Genomic DNA, 16524 nt, shown 5'->3' on the forward strand with positions numbered 1-16524 from the left:
ATCGTGCAGCTGCTGCACGTGGTTGGAGGATGCGACTTAAGAGAGCCGCCATTTGAGACCGTACCAGCGCTGACATGAAGGCAGGCATACAGCAGGAGACGTGGGCCTCCCGGTCATCCATCGCCGTTGTGTCAAATGACTTTGCGATGCGCAGAGGATACCCGATGGTTTTCTTTTTCTTTTTTTTTCTTTTCTTCTTTTTTTTTTTACAGACGGGAGTTTACAAACTATAACGGATATACCGCAAAACGGCATATCCGTTATCGTTTAGAGATATACGAACTGGGACATTCTGATGATGTCGTGACAGTAGCGCGATAACCACTTTTATTCTTCGTTCCTATTTATTCGACTGCATGGTACTTACAACGGGATCTTTTATTATTTCACCCGTGTCTTTCACGCCCGCTTGCCGAGAGTTGCAATTAGTGCCCAAAACGAGTCGTTATTGCGCAGCAACGAGCTTTGCGACCTGCCGCTTTCGCAACAGACATCGTTATTGAAGTTGTTAGCAGCTCCATTTGACAAATCATAGCACGGGTTGACCCACCCAAGTGTCCTCGCGCTTATGAGAATTAAAGAGGGTTAAACGCGGGTAGAACCGATTGTGTGTTGCTTCTCTACCATACAGCTGTCAGGATTTTTTTTTACACTTGAATTTTAAACATAGGTAACAAAACAAATTTCCAAAACTCGACATGAAGTGACCCATGCGTCACTGATCAAGTTGTTAAGCTGTTTAAAAAAATAAATAAACAAATAATAAATAACAATGATAGGTATGGCTAGCGGAGCGATCTGGTGTTCGTGTTGTTCTAATTTTATTTGCCTGATTAAAAGTTAAAGAAGAAATAAAGGACATCGAAAAGCACTTCCCTACGACTTGCATGGTCAGCCAAGGAGAGGATCAGGGCGTAGTCTTTCCTTATAAGCACTCTTCCCCACCCAGAAAAAAAAACTATATATATATATATATATATATATATATATATATATATATATATATATATATATATATATATATATCATCCGGTGCAAAACACGATAGCTTTACTGCGCAGCATTTCCTCTATTTCAGGACCTTACGAAGGAACGAACATAGAAATGCTTAAATCGGGTGTTTCGCAACGCGTGCCCTTGAAATTCGTGATTAACGCTTTACAAGAACACCTTATTTTTCTAATTAATTTAGGTCAGTGAAAGGAACGGCTGGTGACTATAGCATTAATGTAGGGAAACATAGTTTACTTCATTCGCATGATTACAAACATCCGCATCGCCATTCCAGTTGCGATTGATGCCCATCCTGCATAACCTTTGCTACATCTCCATGTTGCAAATTCCCGCTCTTTTCGCGCCGTCATGATTGGCACTACCTCGTGCAGCATTTGAAATTGCGACGAGACTGCAGTTCATATCCTCGCGCTCACTGCCCTTCGCTTGATGGTGACGGACAGGCTATTGCGCGCTACCATTGAGCCGACTGGACAACTCCGCAGAAAAGATTGGGACCACGGACTCGACCGTCATCCGCGCCAAATCCCTGATGCAGCTCTTAAAGATGACTGGGCCCTGAATGCGCATGCGCACTTGTTATCCCTTTTCTTATCCCTATTTTTTCCTTACCCCTCTCTCTCAGTGTAGAATGGGAAACAAGGTGTAAACTGGTTAACCTTCTTGCTTTTTCCTTTTGTCTCTCCTTTTCTTTCAAATTTTATTCAGCACGCGGGATGCTGCAGACCGCCTCTTTCTGGTGTCCGTATGACCGAGCTGTAGCGCTGTAGCATATATACGAATTGCTATACGGGACCGCCGACTCTCATCATAGGCAGCGTAAAGCACTCCCTTTCGCCGCCGCTGTACATGCAGGTGCGCCGTGCAGGCGCCCAGCACTTAAGTGTTATACGGCGTCGTTGCAGTTTTCGCTCGCAATATTCTCGCTCTCGACCCTTTTCGCAAAACCCATGGTGCACTTTCTGCTTACTTCGGCAGTATTGGCTGGCTGCTTCGCGACGTGGCTCCTTTCGCCAACTCACGCCGTTTAAAGTGCTCTCTCTCTTTCTTTTGCCCAGAATATAGCGTATGCTGCGAGGGGGGATTTGCATGGAACAGCTCGCCTCGTGCTCTCTAGAGCATGGGCATTGCGTTATGCAGGCGCTGCTGCGTCCGCAATGCTCGCGTCGCTTGCCCACGGAGGAGGAGAAATATGAGCCCGTATTTCAATGGCGTGCGCGGGTGCGCCAGGCAGCGCAGCAGCCCGCGCTCGGTCTAGGCCTGTCTGACGGCTAGGCTTAGTAAACTCGGGCTGGGGTTTGTTTTAAATAAAGTTGCTCTCTCTCTCTCTCTCTCTCTCTCTCTCTCTCTCTATATATATATATATATATATATATATATATATATATATATATATATATATATATATATATATATATATATATATATAGCCCTACCGTCTCGGGCGAGCGACTGGGGCGGTGTGGCCGTATCGGGACCCTCGTATATTATTTATTTAAAATGTTGTTTCGGGGCCCCTTCTTCCTCCTCATTCTCTGTTCTGCTTTCGACCGCGGCTCTCTTTAAACCACGGTGAAGTGAGCATCGCGCCTCAGAAGCTTGCGGCGAGCGCGACCACTCAAGATGCAACGCATTCGCGACGTTGTACTACACTACGTGACTACATGCTTCCCCACCAGGAATCATCCATTCGCAATGACGCGACAAGAGGGCGCTGTGAATAGGCGGCGATGGAGGAAAGTGGTACATGCGCAGAATGTCGCTTTCGCTGTGACGCGCTTTTTTATGCCATTGTACCAAGACATGTCTCAAAAGGTTGGCGCTTTTCCTGCTCACACCCTTCCGACAGTGAAAAAAAAAAAAAGAGGGGGGGGGGAAAGCCCAGGTTTCGGAAGACCAGTGCTTGAACGAAGCACAATGAATAGAAGGGCACACACTTACGTTCGTCGAAGTTTTTTTTCTCCGAAGATCACGGGCACTACAGAGTAAAGCTATTCCAGACTGTTGCTATTCCATTTCTGCAATTAGCTCTCCACGAATGGTAAAAAATTTATTGGGCCACTCTCACTTCGCCTGTCTGTCGCGCGACATCAAGAAAACCGCGGAAACACGTCTTATACGATGTGCACACATTAATTACGGTTAAAGCAAACAAACGAACAAAAACGATTTCTGAATCGACGCTTTTTTGCAATTAGTCCTCTCCTATTGGTCAAAAGTTTTCGGGCGGTGCCCGCTTCGCATGTATGTCACGCCGTGTCACAAAACCGTGCGAACGCACCACGTCAAAATCACGTGTATGCAATAAACATGCATTTATATGGCGAAAAAAAAAAAACTGAATCCTTCGTGGTTTAGGAGATGGCGGCCAGGCGATTGCTCTGGCGCAGGCTAGTCGCAGCTGCCAGGGGGCATTATGTATTTAGTTGTGTATAATAAACATTTTTGCATCGCAGTATAACGTAGTCGAGCCATTGCTACACGTATACGACATCGCTCTGCTATTCTCCGCTGAGGATTCGGTTTAGCGGCACGTTTAAGCTTCCGTTGCACGCCCGCAGCAATTTTCGACCAGCCACCGCAAGCTAAGCAAGGGGAAGCGGACCAATTGTAGACGCCTGCAAAGCCCTCCTCATCCGATTATCTATTTTCCCTGCGCTGGCTCGGCCCTACGGAGTGCCCTTTCCACTTCTGCGTGCTCCTCGCCCTTTGTCAGTCAGATAAACATAGCTGTAGGCAATGCTATTCGCTTTATAAGCAAACAAAATTAATTTTTTTATAAATGAGGAAAGCGTTTGATCGGGCTGTTCAAACAACCCTATATCACCGCCCGATGCTTGCGTCGGTGGTTACGTAAGTTTGACGTCTGTTATGAAGTATTCTGGCAAATATGAGCTCAGTTTTCAACCTTTATGCAATACCAACCGGCCCAGGTTTCTACTATATTACAGAGAAATGAAGTATCAAGCCGTGAGACATTGCGTGGATGGTGCCGGTTTCAACTATTGAGTTCAAGGTAGAAGGTAGAAACAAAAGGAAGGGCATTGACCACTGAAAAAAATACGAAGAAAAAAAAATGTTTCGGCTCCCCTGGCAATTGAGTTCAATGACGGCACCTCGGGGCGGAAGCCGCATTGACGCGTGCATACTTCACGCTTCTTTACACTCTAAAAGAGGTGGCGTTTCAACACCGGACGTTCAAATTATCCCCTCTGCGCAGACTGCAATGAAGTGGGCGATGCGTCCAGCGCTATATATTTACTGCTGCCAGTGTTTCGATATCGAGAGGAACAGATTATTTTAACAAATTGGAATGAAGAGGATTTCTACGCTCGTGTGCGCAAGATCTAGGTTTACCGGGAGGACCGTATACGTATAATGCGAAGTCGGGTTTCGGGGCTTTCCACATTTTTAAGCGATCGTAAAATAATATATTAGTGGCAGCGTGCTTTGTGCTTTGGACAGCGGCGTTCAGGCGTGTTAGCAATTGCTGGCACTGACTTTACAGGTTATAGCAACACCGCCTGCAGCTACAGCAACACCACTGCCACCACCATAAAGGTTAACTCTTTAAAGGTTCACGGTGTTCACATTTTAAATGAAACCGGCGGTCCTTACCTTTAAATAACGGAAACGGCCGAACGGGCCTGGATGTCATGGTTGTTTTCTTTTGGTCTTTAGGTATACAGCTGTGTTATTATCGTTTACAATAACCATATACACTCAACTTTAGTGCGAGGCGTCACCTTGTACACGGCGCAACGACGCATCTGGTGCCGTATATTGTAGTTGGAGGTAAGAATGAATGGCCGAAAGGGGATGCGCGAAAAATGGTTAATTTGGCGTTACAAGAGTGGATCCTGGTAAGGAAAAAAAAAAAAGATGTAGGGATATTGTAAAGGTCATGTGTGATGTGTGATTGCATAATTTATGTTACCCAGGTGCGGATATAGTAAATTTCACTCCTAATAAAATGAAAGATAGGCCGACGAAAAATAATTAAAACATCCGAACTCGCACGGATGTTACCATTGTTTTAAGTAAAAAGCTGCGGGTACCTGCAAGTTGCGTAAATATGTCGCTTTAGAAATAGCATCAACAGATATATATATATATATATATATATATAGAAAGAAAATGCATCGTTCCTCTACCACTGTCCTTATGCGAGCATGTCAACCAACCGTGATATCAGACGTATTATTAGCAAATTAAGACGACACTCGTCAATTGTTATTTCTTTCCTTGTTCCTTTTCTTCCCCGCTTCCCCTGTGTAGGGTAGCTAACCAGGGGCAACCTAGGTAACTTCCCTGGATTTTTTTTTTGTTTCTCTATCTTTTCCTACTGCAATTCCGGGCACGAAACAAAGAAACAAATGACACTTACAAATGGAAAACTTCGGGAATTGAATTCGGGCCGTCGTATTATTCAGAGTGTAATTGAGTGCTTCTGAGGGTAGACAGGTGTGTATGTGGAGGCAAATGAGTGACTGCTGAGTACGGGACTGGTGAACATAGTATCTTGGGTCCTCATCTTTACCTTCGCCAGCCTCGGCAGAGCGCAGGAGCGAGAGAAGAAGAAAGAAAGAGAAACACGGGTGGGTGGTTGGGCGGGTGGGTGGATGGATGGATGGGTTACAAACGGCTTCAGTAAGCATATAATGCTATACGCATTAAAAACATTTCGATTTAGCTATGTTTTCAGCGATTAATAAAGAAGTGATTGATAGACTAACCTATCTATGTAAGATGCAAAGTATTAAAGTTCTGTTTTTTTTCTACACTGTATAGTATATGGCCTTTGTTGGTCACTGAAAGCGATAGAACGTCTTCTCTTAAAGAAAAAAAGACATTAAGTGGCAAGAAAATAAAAGAAAATGAGAAGGCTTGTAAAATATGATAACCTATAAAAAAAAAAAGGACGGACAACCCCGAAGACGACGAGTCGCAATTGTAGCCCCCCCCCCCCCCTACCCGCGCACGCACGCACGCACGCACACACCAAACACACACGCACACAATTCATGATTCAAACGACTGCAAGCTTCTATTATCGCGTACCGCATCGCCGAATCCTGCGGCACGCGGTCATTTCGAAAATGATGAGCCGGAGCCAGTCCGGAGGAGCGGCCACGTTCCATTATAGCCTCACGGTCTCCGGCGACATTGCCTGACCCGTCTCCATCAGCGTGGTGGCTGCTCAGAGCTCTGGCTGCTCCTGAGGTCCTGGTAACGTTTTATTCGCCCTCCGCCATCCCTTTCGAGAGAGCTCTCTCTGTTTTGTTCATCGTGAGAGAATCCTATGACTTTCTAACGACTTTCTCGGTGTCCCCGAGGTGTTCGTTTCCTCCGCGTTCTCTCGTTTTCGGGGCTTGCAATTTATCCCGCGTGGGAGCGCTTAATCTTTTACCTAGAGTCTCGTTTGTTTCATTAGAGTAGGAAAAGCCGAGAAACAAGGAAACAAGAGCTTAAGCAGAAAGCGAACACGTAGAAAGAACAAACAGCGCAATGCTTGTCGATTGCTGCCGAGGAACGCTTCATTTTTTTCTTGAGGAACAACTCATTAAAGAGTCACGACTGACGGCGGACAGCTTTCTGCTTGTTTTCCCGTCGCCTCGCCGAAACAATGTTTGTCGATGGACTTAGTGAGCATAGAGCTTAGTAAGAGAGAAAAATGTAAGCGAGCCTTAAAATTGGATTTGCGACACTGGCTTTTGTTTGAGGAACAATGCGATGGGGCCTTTAACGAAATTGGGGATGGTATACTGAGCACTTGTGAAGGTATTGTCAAGAAGTGCTGTCTATTTACTTTTCTTTAATTGGATTTCCACAGCGAGTTCCAATCCGAATTCGGAATACCTAATAGAGAGAGAGAGAGAGAACATAAATGTAACATCTCGCTTAGCTTAACCATGAACTGAGGGCATTAGTAGTCGTTATCATGGCCGTAGAGGAGAAGACAGTATAGTTATCTCAGTGCTCGACGTTCCTTCTGCGCACCGGCAACGCCTTATCAACCTATTCTATTGTTTCTATTCTTCCTTTTTTTGTAGTTTTCACGATTGCGGAAGAAAGGTCCTTGCGCCGCAAATTGCTTCCGGCACTCGTATCCTGCTGACGCCGAGAGCTTAGGAAAGAAATAAAAGGAGAAAAAAGGAAGAAAAAAGAAGGATTGTACGCCGGTCAAGTGTTGGAAGGGGACGACAAAGTTCTTGATTGCTTCTCGGATTCTCAAACGACGTATTAAGGGCTTAAAAGGCTTGATACGTGCAAGAAAAAAAGAAGAAACAAGGATTCGCTGGTGTGTTTACTGATGTCGCGGACGGAAGTTAGCGATCAAGGGAGTTGAACAAGAAGTAAGACGGAGTTTCTGGCCAGGTGTTTTCTCAAGATTCATCCGAAGTGCAGATTCTCTAGAAATCGGACGGCTGCTTAATCGTTTGTTTTGGTACCCTTAAGGTTAAATTTTTCACTACAAGGACTAAGCATCCGCGTTATTCTTTCTCGAATTTTTTTGCTTCAATTATAAGCGCTGGGAAAGAGTTGAAGGCTAAGTGCGTATTGAAGGCTTACGTTGTGGCAGTGTCCGTAGTAGTGCTCTTGCGGCTTTAGGCTGATTGCGCGATCAGCTATAGCAGTTCACCGTCGGGTTCCAAGCGACCCAAGAGAGAAATACGGCTACGGTAGTTTTTACCGATAAATACGATGTTATGGTGGCTAGAGGAGTAGGTATGCCGATCGAGCGTAGTTCCCCACTTCTCCGCCTCATGAAGCAAAAAAAAAAAAAAAAAAAGAAAGAAAGATGGCGTTGCTGTCGGCACAGCGATGATACCGTGCGCATCGTCGTCCGTACGCAAAGTAGACGAGAGGCGTGTTTGGAGATATCGCTTTCGATGTATGCTTCAAATACGTTTCTGAGCAGTGCAGTTAAGCAAAGTTGGATGGGAGAAATTCGGCTGTTTTCAGAAAACACGAGAGGTCACGGTTATTTCTTCTCTTGACACTGCAGTTCTAGTCGTCCTGAACAAGTGCGGAGTTATTTTGGAGCTCCGCACCGGTCTGCTGGGAACTGGCACGTAGTTTTCTTTTTGCGTGGACTTGGTGCAGGCAAGTATTGTAAGAATTAATTAAATTATGAGGTTCAACATCCCGAAGCAATTAGCACATGAGCTACTGGAGAGGCCTCAGTGGGGCACCCCCGAATACTTTTTGACCACCTGAGATTTTTTAACGTGCACCTAAACTTACGTACCCGACCGTTTTGTATTTTAATCTCAACGGAACGCGGGCGCCATGGCAGTTAGATAATCAAACCCACGACCTCATCCTATAGCTAGGCAGCAGAATGATAACCACTGAGCCATCAAGTCGGGTAAAAACAGTTCGGAGCTAGGATGTTGCGCCCGGAGCTAAATTTACTGCACCCATATATTTAGGTCGATGGCCTTCGCCTCTCCTAAAGCTTTCTGAAAAATCCTTCCTGCCTTTGGCGCTGTAACTCGTAAGATTTTGTCTATTTCAGCAACAAGCGAACTTATCTTTCCTGCATAGTTATAGCGCGACCGTCGGTTCCTTGCATAGAAACTCGCACGTCTCCAACCGAATTTTATCGCATGTGATATTAGTCTAACGCCTCGCAAACAGAAATCGCGGCAGCCGCAGAACTTCCCACTACTGGATCCAGTAAGCGTGAAGTAATACGTACGCACTGACGATCTTCGTTTATTTAGGGTGCCGTCTGCTACAAGTACCAGAAGACAAGCGCCGCTCATCACCGTTCGGCTGAGCCATGACTGAGCGCAGCGCCATTTTGGCGCCATTTTGGCGTCATGACGCGTAGAAATGGCGAACTACGCTTCAGACGGGTCGCTCGGCACACCTACTCACCTATCCACCATAACGACGGTATTGACAGAAGCGGGGCGAACGGCGAGTAGTCGACGTGAAAAGAAATTCAGTGTACACCAGTTAGGTTTACTAGCTATCAGTCTGGCTTTGAGATCGCTCTATGAACTTGGTTGGTACGTGGATTTTTTTCTTGACCAGGCTACCGATTCAATGACAGTACAATACAAAGCTTCTTTCGTTTTGTGTGGAAAGACACTGCATCAGCCTCGTCAGGAGAAGCATCATGAGGTCACGCACAGTTGCAGCGTGAGAACAGGGGCCCTGAAGAGTGAAAAGTATCGGCAACTGCTTCTGCCGCACGTCTACCTTAAGTTATTTCCAAGACGCGATTAAATACTTTGGTTTTCTGCGATACCTACAATAAATGCTACAAATATACGATCTCTCGTATGCGCTAGATAATAATAATAATAATAATAATAATAATAATAATAATAATAATAATAATAATAATAATAATAATAATAATAATAATAATAATAATAATAATAATAATAATAATAATAATCAGTGCAGGATAAGGACTATGTCTCTATCGTATGCCTGCAGCAAGTTCCACATATTCGGATCGCGCCCCCTAATATACTGTGCTGTACCTTCGACTGCGCTTCCCTTCCAATTTTCTTGACACTTATTCCGTTATTCTAATACTCCACCGGTTACCTACTGTGCGCGTTAAATGCCCCGCCCAATTCCACGTCTTTATTTTAATCTCAAGCGGAACATCTTATATACGACAGTGCTGTCTTCCAGCCTCTTAGCGTGGTGCCCATCTCGTTGCACCGCTCACTGCATGTCCTTTAGCTGGGCTCTATACTTATACTCAGTACACATACGGGGCCGTGATAACTAACGACTACAATTAATCATCGTTAATTAGGATGTGAAGCGTTCTGTTCGCTGTCCAATCGAAAGTTAATTGTCGTTTCGGGACTAATGCGGGCTCTTTATTCGAAACGCCAATTATCCTTTGACCCCCTCCCTCTTCTTTTGTTTTGATAACCAACGATTATAGTCCAACCTTATTCGCTTCACTCATCGCTATTTCACCGTTCTAGCTGACTTAGGCCACTTGTACAGGCTGGGTTACAAGAAAAAAAGAAAGCTACGTAAGGAAAACAATTGTCCATTAGTCCTCAGACAGCATGTTTATTTTACACGCAAATCGTAAGCGACAGACTTGACAGATTGGCGTCCATTTACTCTGTAGCGGTGATGCATTTGTGATTTAGCATGCTTACATTCTTCATCGGTAATGTTGAAAAAGAAAAGAAGAAGAAAAATGTGAACAGCCTTGCCGCAAGCTTCGGCTGAAGTCGAACCCGACGTGGTGGGGTGGTGACTTTGGTGTTGCGCATGCTAAGCATGAGAGGTGCGGGAGAAGATCCCGGTCGCGGTGGTCGAGTTCTCATTCGGGCGAAATGCAAACAAAGTAAAAAAAATATTAAAAGAGATAAACGCCCTCATACTGTGCTTTGGGCGCACCTTAAAGAATCCCAGGTGGTGAAAATTAGTCCGGAGTGTCCCCCTACGACGTGCCTCATAATCGTATCGTTCATTCGTTCGTATCGTTCATCGTATCGTTCATAATCGCACGTTCATTCATTCATTCACTCACCGCGGCATTGCGTAACCATGCACAATCTTGTGAGCAAGGTGTTCGTACGTTAAAGCACAGCCCTTCTCTACAGCGCGCACATCGAGCAAGTTTGCGTTGTCGCGCTGCAGATGTCTTCACAGGAAAAGGAGAGAAGATTGCGTAAGAAAATCTTGGAAAGCAATTCTTAGAGAATATTAAAAATACAACGTGCGGTGGTCTGCAGATGAGACCTCGAAAAAGCCAGAGCAGCTCGTTCTACTGACTGCAGTTGTGCAATGTTCATAATGACAGCGAGGAAATTAGTGTTAAAGCAATCGATTAATTTTTAGTAATTGCTCAATTTGCTGTTGTGGCGCGGTAATTAGTAACTGCAGCCAACTATATTAAAAAAGGTATTTGTACTTGCAATCAGCAACTTTTTTTTCTGTAACTCGTGCATGGCCCTGATGCGCTATCGCGAGACGCGCATTGCATTGTTTTTGATATGCTTGACACAAGTGCAGGAACCAATGTTCTATAGCGGCCTAACCAGGGAAACCTCAGCCTCAGCACTGAGGCCCGAGGCTGAGGTTTGCATCGTTCAATTACTTCCAGGTATCCACCTTCTCGCGATCACTTTTTCTTGTTTTGACATCAGCGTACCTGTTTCTTTGCTAACGTTCATTATCTGAACGGCGAGATTCTCAAGCGTGTTTCTCATCCGTTCCCCTCTCCCCGCTCTTCGCAGGCTCCGGCGACGAGGATGGCTGCGGTGGCGACAGCGGCACCATGTCGCCCGCCCGCGCCTCGTCGTCGGAGGGCCAGCGCCCGGCGTCGTCGCCGCCCGACATCGCCCAGCAGCAGCAGCGCCGGCAGCAGCCCACGTCCCCGCGGCGCCGAGCGGGCGCGGCCACCAAGCGCATCGCGTGCGCCGTGTCCACCACGTTCCGCAAGCTGGGACACCGGCTGCACCGGCACCACAAGGCCTCCTCGTCGGCCGTCGGAGGCGCCTCGTCGTCCTACGCCTCCGCGGCACCGGGAACGGGAAACAGCCTGCAGTACTCGGGTGCGTATGCGCGCCGAGCCCCGTTCGCTCTGTCTTGCAGTAAAAGCTGCTGTTCGGTTCATCATCATCATCATCATCATCATCATCATCATCATCATCATCATCATCATCATTATCAGCCTGGTTACGCCCACTGCAGGGCAAAGGCCTCTCCCATACTTCTCCAACTACCCCGGTCATGTACTAATTGTGGCCATGCCATCCCTGCAAACTTCTTAATCTCATCCGCCCACCTAACTTTCTGCCGCCCCCTGCTGCGCTTCCCTTCCCTTGGGATCCAGTCCGTAACCCTTAATGACCATCGGTTATCTTCCCTCCTCATTACATGTCCTGCCCATGCCCATTTCTTTTTCTTGATTTCAACTAAGATGTCATTAACTCGCGTTTGTTCCCTCACCCAATCTGCTCTTTTCTTATCCCTTAACGTTACACCTATCATTCTTCTTTCCATAGCTCGTTGTGTCGTCCTCAATTTGAGTAGAACCCTTTTAGTAAGCCTCCAGGTTTCTGCCCCGTAGGTGAGTACTGGTAAGACACAGCTATTATATACTTTTCTCTTGAGGGATAATGGCAACCTGCTGTTCATGATTTGGGAATGCCTGCCAAACGCACCCCAGCCCATTCTTATTCTTCGGATTATTTCCGTCTCATGATCCGGATCCGCCGTCACTACCTGCCCTAAGTAGATGTATTCCCTTACGACTTCCAGTGCCTCGCTGCCTATTGTAAATTGCTGTTCCCTGCCGAGACTGTTAAGCATTACTTTAGTTTTCTGCAGATTAATTTTTAGACCCACTCTTCTGCTTTGCCTCTCCAGGTCAGTGAGCATGCATTGCAATTGGTCCCCTGAGTTACTAAGCAAGGCAATATCATCAGCGAATCGCAAGTTACTAAGGTATTCTCCATTAACTTTTATCCCCAATTCTTCCCAATCCAGGTCTCTGAATACCTCCTGTAAACACGCTGTGAATAGCATTGGAGATATCGTATCTCCCTGCCTGACGCCTTTCTTTATTGGGATTTTGTTGGTTGCTTTATGGAGGACTACGGTGGCTGTGGAGCCGCTATAGATATCTTCCAGCATTTTTACATATGGCTCATCTACACCCTGATTCCGTAATGCCTCCATGACTGCTGAGGTTTCGACTGAATCAAACGCTTTCTCGAAATCAATGAAAGCTATGTATAAGGGTTGGTTATATTCTGCACATTTCTCTATCACTTGATTGATAGTGTGAATATGGTCTATTGTTGAGTAGCCTTTACGGAATCCTGCCTGGTCCTTTGGTTGACAGAAGTCTAAGGTGTTCCTGATTCTATTTGCAATTACCTTAGTAAATACTTTGTAGGCAACGGACAGTAAGCTGATCGGTCTATAATTTTTCAAGTCTTTGGCGTCCCCTTTCTTATGGATTAGGATTATGTTAGCGTTCTTCCAGGATTCCGGTACGCTCGAGGTCATGAGGCATTGCGTATACAGGGTGGCCAGTTTCTCTAGAACAGTCTGTCCACCATCCTTCAACAAATCTGCTGTTACCTGATCCTCCCCAGCTGCCTTCCCCCTTTGCATATCTCCTAAGGCTTTCTTTACTTCTTCCGGCGTTACCTTCGGGATTTCGAATTCCTCTAGACTATTTTCTCTTCCATTATCGTCGTGGATGCCACTGGTACTGTATAAATCTCTATAGAACTCCTCAGCCACTTGAACTATCTCATCCATATTAGTAATGATATTGCCGGCTTTGTCTCTTAACGCATACATCTGATTCTTGCCAATTCCTAGTTTCTTCTTCACTGTTTTTAGGCTTCCTCCGTTCCTGAGAGCATGTTCAATTCTATCCATATTATACTTCCTTATGTCAGCTGTCTTACGCTTGTTGATCAACTTCGAAAGTTCTGCAAGTTCTATTCTAGCTGTAGGATTAGATGCTTTCATACATTGGCGTTTCTTGATCAGATCTTTCGTCTCCTGCGATAGTTTGCTGGTATCCTGCCTAACGGAGTTACCACCGACTTCCATTGCACACTCCTTAATGATGCCCACAAGATTGTCGTTTATTGCTTCAACACTAAGGTCCTCTTCCTGAGTTAAAGCTGAATACCTGTTCTGTAGCTTGATCTGGAATTCCTCTATTTTCCCTCTTACCGCTAACTCATTGATCGGCTTCTTATGTGCCAGTTTCCTCCGTTCCCTCCTCAGGTCTAGGCTAATTCGAGTTCTTACCATCCTGTGGTCACTGCAGCGCACCTTGCCGAGCACGTCCACATCTTGTATGATGCCAGGGTTAGCGCAGAGTATGAAGTCTATTTCATTTCTAGTCTCGCCGTTCGGGCTCCTCCACGTCCACTTTCGACTATCCCGCTTGCGGAAGAAGGTATTCATTATCCTCATATTATTCTGTTCCGCAAACTCTACTAATAACTCTCCCCTGCTATTCCTAGTGCCTATGCCATATTCACCCACTGCCTTGTCTCCAGCCTGCTTCTTGCCTACCTTGGCATTGAAGTCGCCCATCAGTATAGTGTATTTAGTTTTCACTCTGCCCATCGCCGATTCCACGTCTTCATAGAAGCTTTCGACTTCCTGGTCATCATGACTGGATGTAGGGGCGTAGACCTGTACAATCTTCATTTTGTACCTTTTATTAAGTTTCACAACAAGACCTGCCACCCTCTCGTTAATGCTATAGAATTCCTGTATGTTACCAGCTATATTCTTATTAACCAGGAATCCGACTCCTAGTTCCCTTCTCTCCGCTAAGCCCCGGTAGCACAGGACGTGCCCGCTATTTAGCACTGTATATGCTTCTTTTGGCCTCCTAACTTCACTGAGCCCTATTATATCCCATTTACTGCCCTCTAATTCCTCCAATAGCACTGCTAGACTCGCCTCACTAGATAACGTTCTAGCGTTAAACGTTGCAAGGTTCATATTCCAATGGCGGCCTGTCCGGAGCCATTTAAATAGAAGCTGGAGTGGTGCCGCTATTCTTGTCACCAGCTCCTTTTAATGCGAATAGAATTCTTTACCTACTTCAGCAGTTTTGAGCCCACCTACCCGCCCGCATCCGTCTGTCCGTCCGTCTGTCCGTCCGTCCGTCCGTCCGTCCATCCATCCATCCATCCATCCATCCATCCATCCATCCGTCCGTCCGTCCGTCCGTCCGTCCGTCCCCGTCCGTCCGTCCCCGTCCGTCCGTCCGTCCGTAAGCCGATCCAGTAACCCAAGTTGTGTAGCTGCTTGGGCCGTAGTTTTCTGCAAGCCTGAAAAAAAAAAGAAGCCCGCGATACACAAAAGTCGCAGTTTAGCCCGAAAGGTGAAGCATCGATTGCGATAGCGAATTAGTATACAGCTATACAAAGTAAGGATAATAGTTTTATCGGCCGTGTAAACTTGTAAACATTCGCTTACTAACTGAATTGACAAGCTCGGTGTCACGCACGCACAAGAAAACATGAACACATCTCACTCGATGAGCGCGTAAACTCGCTGTCAAAAAGCTGGAGTGATTAAGCGCGGCAGCAGGAGCGAGTGAATTAACCTTCGTGCTGCCTCTCGCTTCAATGCGAACTAAGCGGCGAGAACACAGTGCACATGAAGCTATCGGCTCTCGGTGTGCCTAGACGCCTAGTCCCCTGTTCTCATCGCAGAACGCTCTCAGAATAGGGCCCGCGCGGCCGCGCCCTACGCAGCAGCCGCCGGAGTAGAACGCCACCCCCTCCCTCCCCTCTCCCCGATGCCTTGTGCGTGACAGAAGACGGCACGCTTCCTCCCCGCTTTCCTCGCATGCGCGCGCGAGATTCATCCGCCATCGTCGGCTCAACTTAGCACGATTTCATTCGCACATACAGCATACGGCGCGCGGGGATGATGTTATCGCCCTTGGACTTTATACGGAACATCATGGCGACGCCGACGGCAAAATTGCGCCTGGAGTGTCCATATAATTGCTATCGCAATGAAAAAGTGTCGCGGGCTTTCGCATTCTTCTTTCAGGCTTGGAAGGAAGTTTTATGTAGCCCGTATTGAGTAACAGAAAGACGTTTCCGGAATTTTTCAGGGCGATCAACAATTTTCTCATTGACACTGTTGCTCCGAATGTAATGTTTAATAAAGATATCACATAATTTGATATTGTAAGCACTATTAACGTACTTCGTCGTTTTCATTTGTACATAGCCATCATCATCTGCCCTCTTCTCCGATTTCTTCGAGCATTTGCTGGGGCGTTGCCTTTTTGGGAATGAACAGCGCTGGACAACTTGATCGGTCTTGGTATTATAAAGTGGTGGAGGTACGTCAAGACCCCGACGTCTTCTCGTGTTCTCGTCCTCCCTGGAGCTCCGTTCCGGTCGCCACCTGCGCCCAGCTACCCCTACAACGATGGACACTTCCAACCCCGGCCATTCCGGCGCCTCCAACCCTACCACACAGACGACCCCGCCTGCGGCGCCCTCTTGGACTGTGACGAGCCCTCAGCGCGATCCCCCTCTCTTTGCGGGACTCCGCGGTGATGACGTCGACGATTGGATCGACCACTACGACCGCGTGAATTCTTGCAACGAGTGGAACGACACCCAGAAATTGAGGCACGTCGCATTCTGCTTGACCGGTGTTGCCAAGACGTGGTATTTCAACCACGAATCCGACATCGCGGATTGGTCCACGTTTAGCTCCGAGCTGCGGCAAATCTTCGCTTCCTCGTCTGGCCGTGCAGAAGTCGCCAAGCAGAAGCTGGGAACGCGCCTCCAACTTCCACAAGAGTCTTACACCTCATACATAGAGGATGACTTGGCTCTGTGCCGCCGTGCGAATCCTAGCATGAGGGAAGCCGAACGCGTTCGCCACATCTTAAAAGGCATTGGGTGTGTCGTGTTCAACGCCTTAATCGTGCAAAATCCGGCTTCTGTCCAGGATATCACTTCCACGTGTCAACGCCTAGACGAGCTTCAGCCT

General features: G+C 46.7%; 1 protein-coding gene across 2 annotated transcripts in view; it reads left to right on the forward strand.

Annotated features, from left to right (window-relative positions):
* The window catches only part of LOC142572501 (multiple C2 and transmembrane domain-containing protein 1-like), a 307998-nt gene that overhangs the window by 147742 nt on the left and 143732 nt on the right, over positions 1–16524 (forward strand). For both annotated transcript variants that reach the window (XM_075681668.1, XM_075681669.1), the window contains exon 2: positions 11250–11567. In XM_075681668.1, coding sequence (XP_075537783.1) covers positions 11250–11567 — 318 coding nt within the window. The remainder of the gene's footprint in view (positions 1–11249; positions 11568–16524) is intronic.

This window comes from Dermacentor variabilis, chromosome 2, assembly GCF_050947875.1.
Source record: "Dermacentor variabilis isolate Ectoservices chromosome 2, ASM5094787v1, whole genome shotgun sequence".
Taxonomy (NCBI): domain Eukaryota; kingdom Metazoa; phylum Arthropoda; class Arachnida; order Ixodida; family Ixodidae; genus Dermacentor; species Dermacentor variabilis.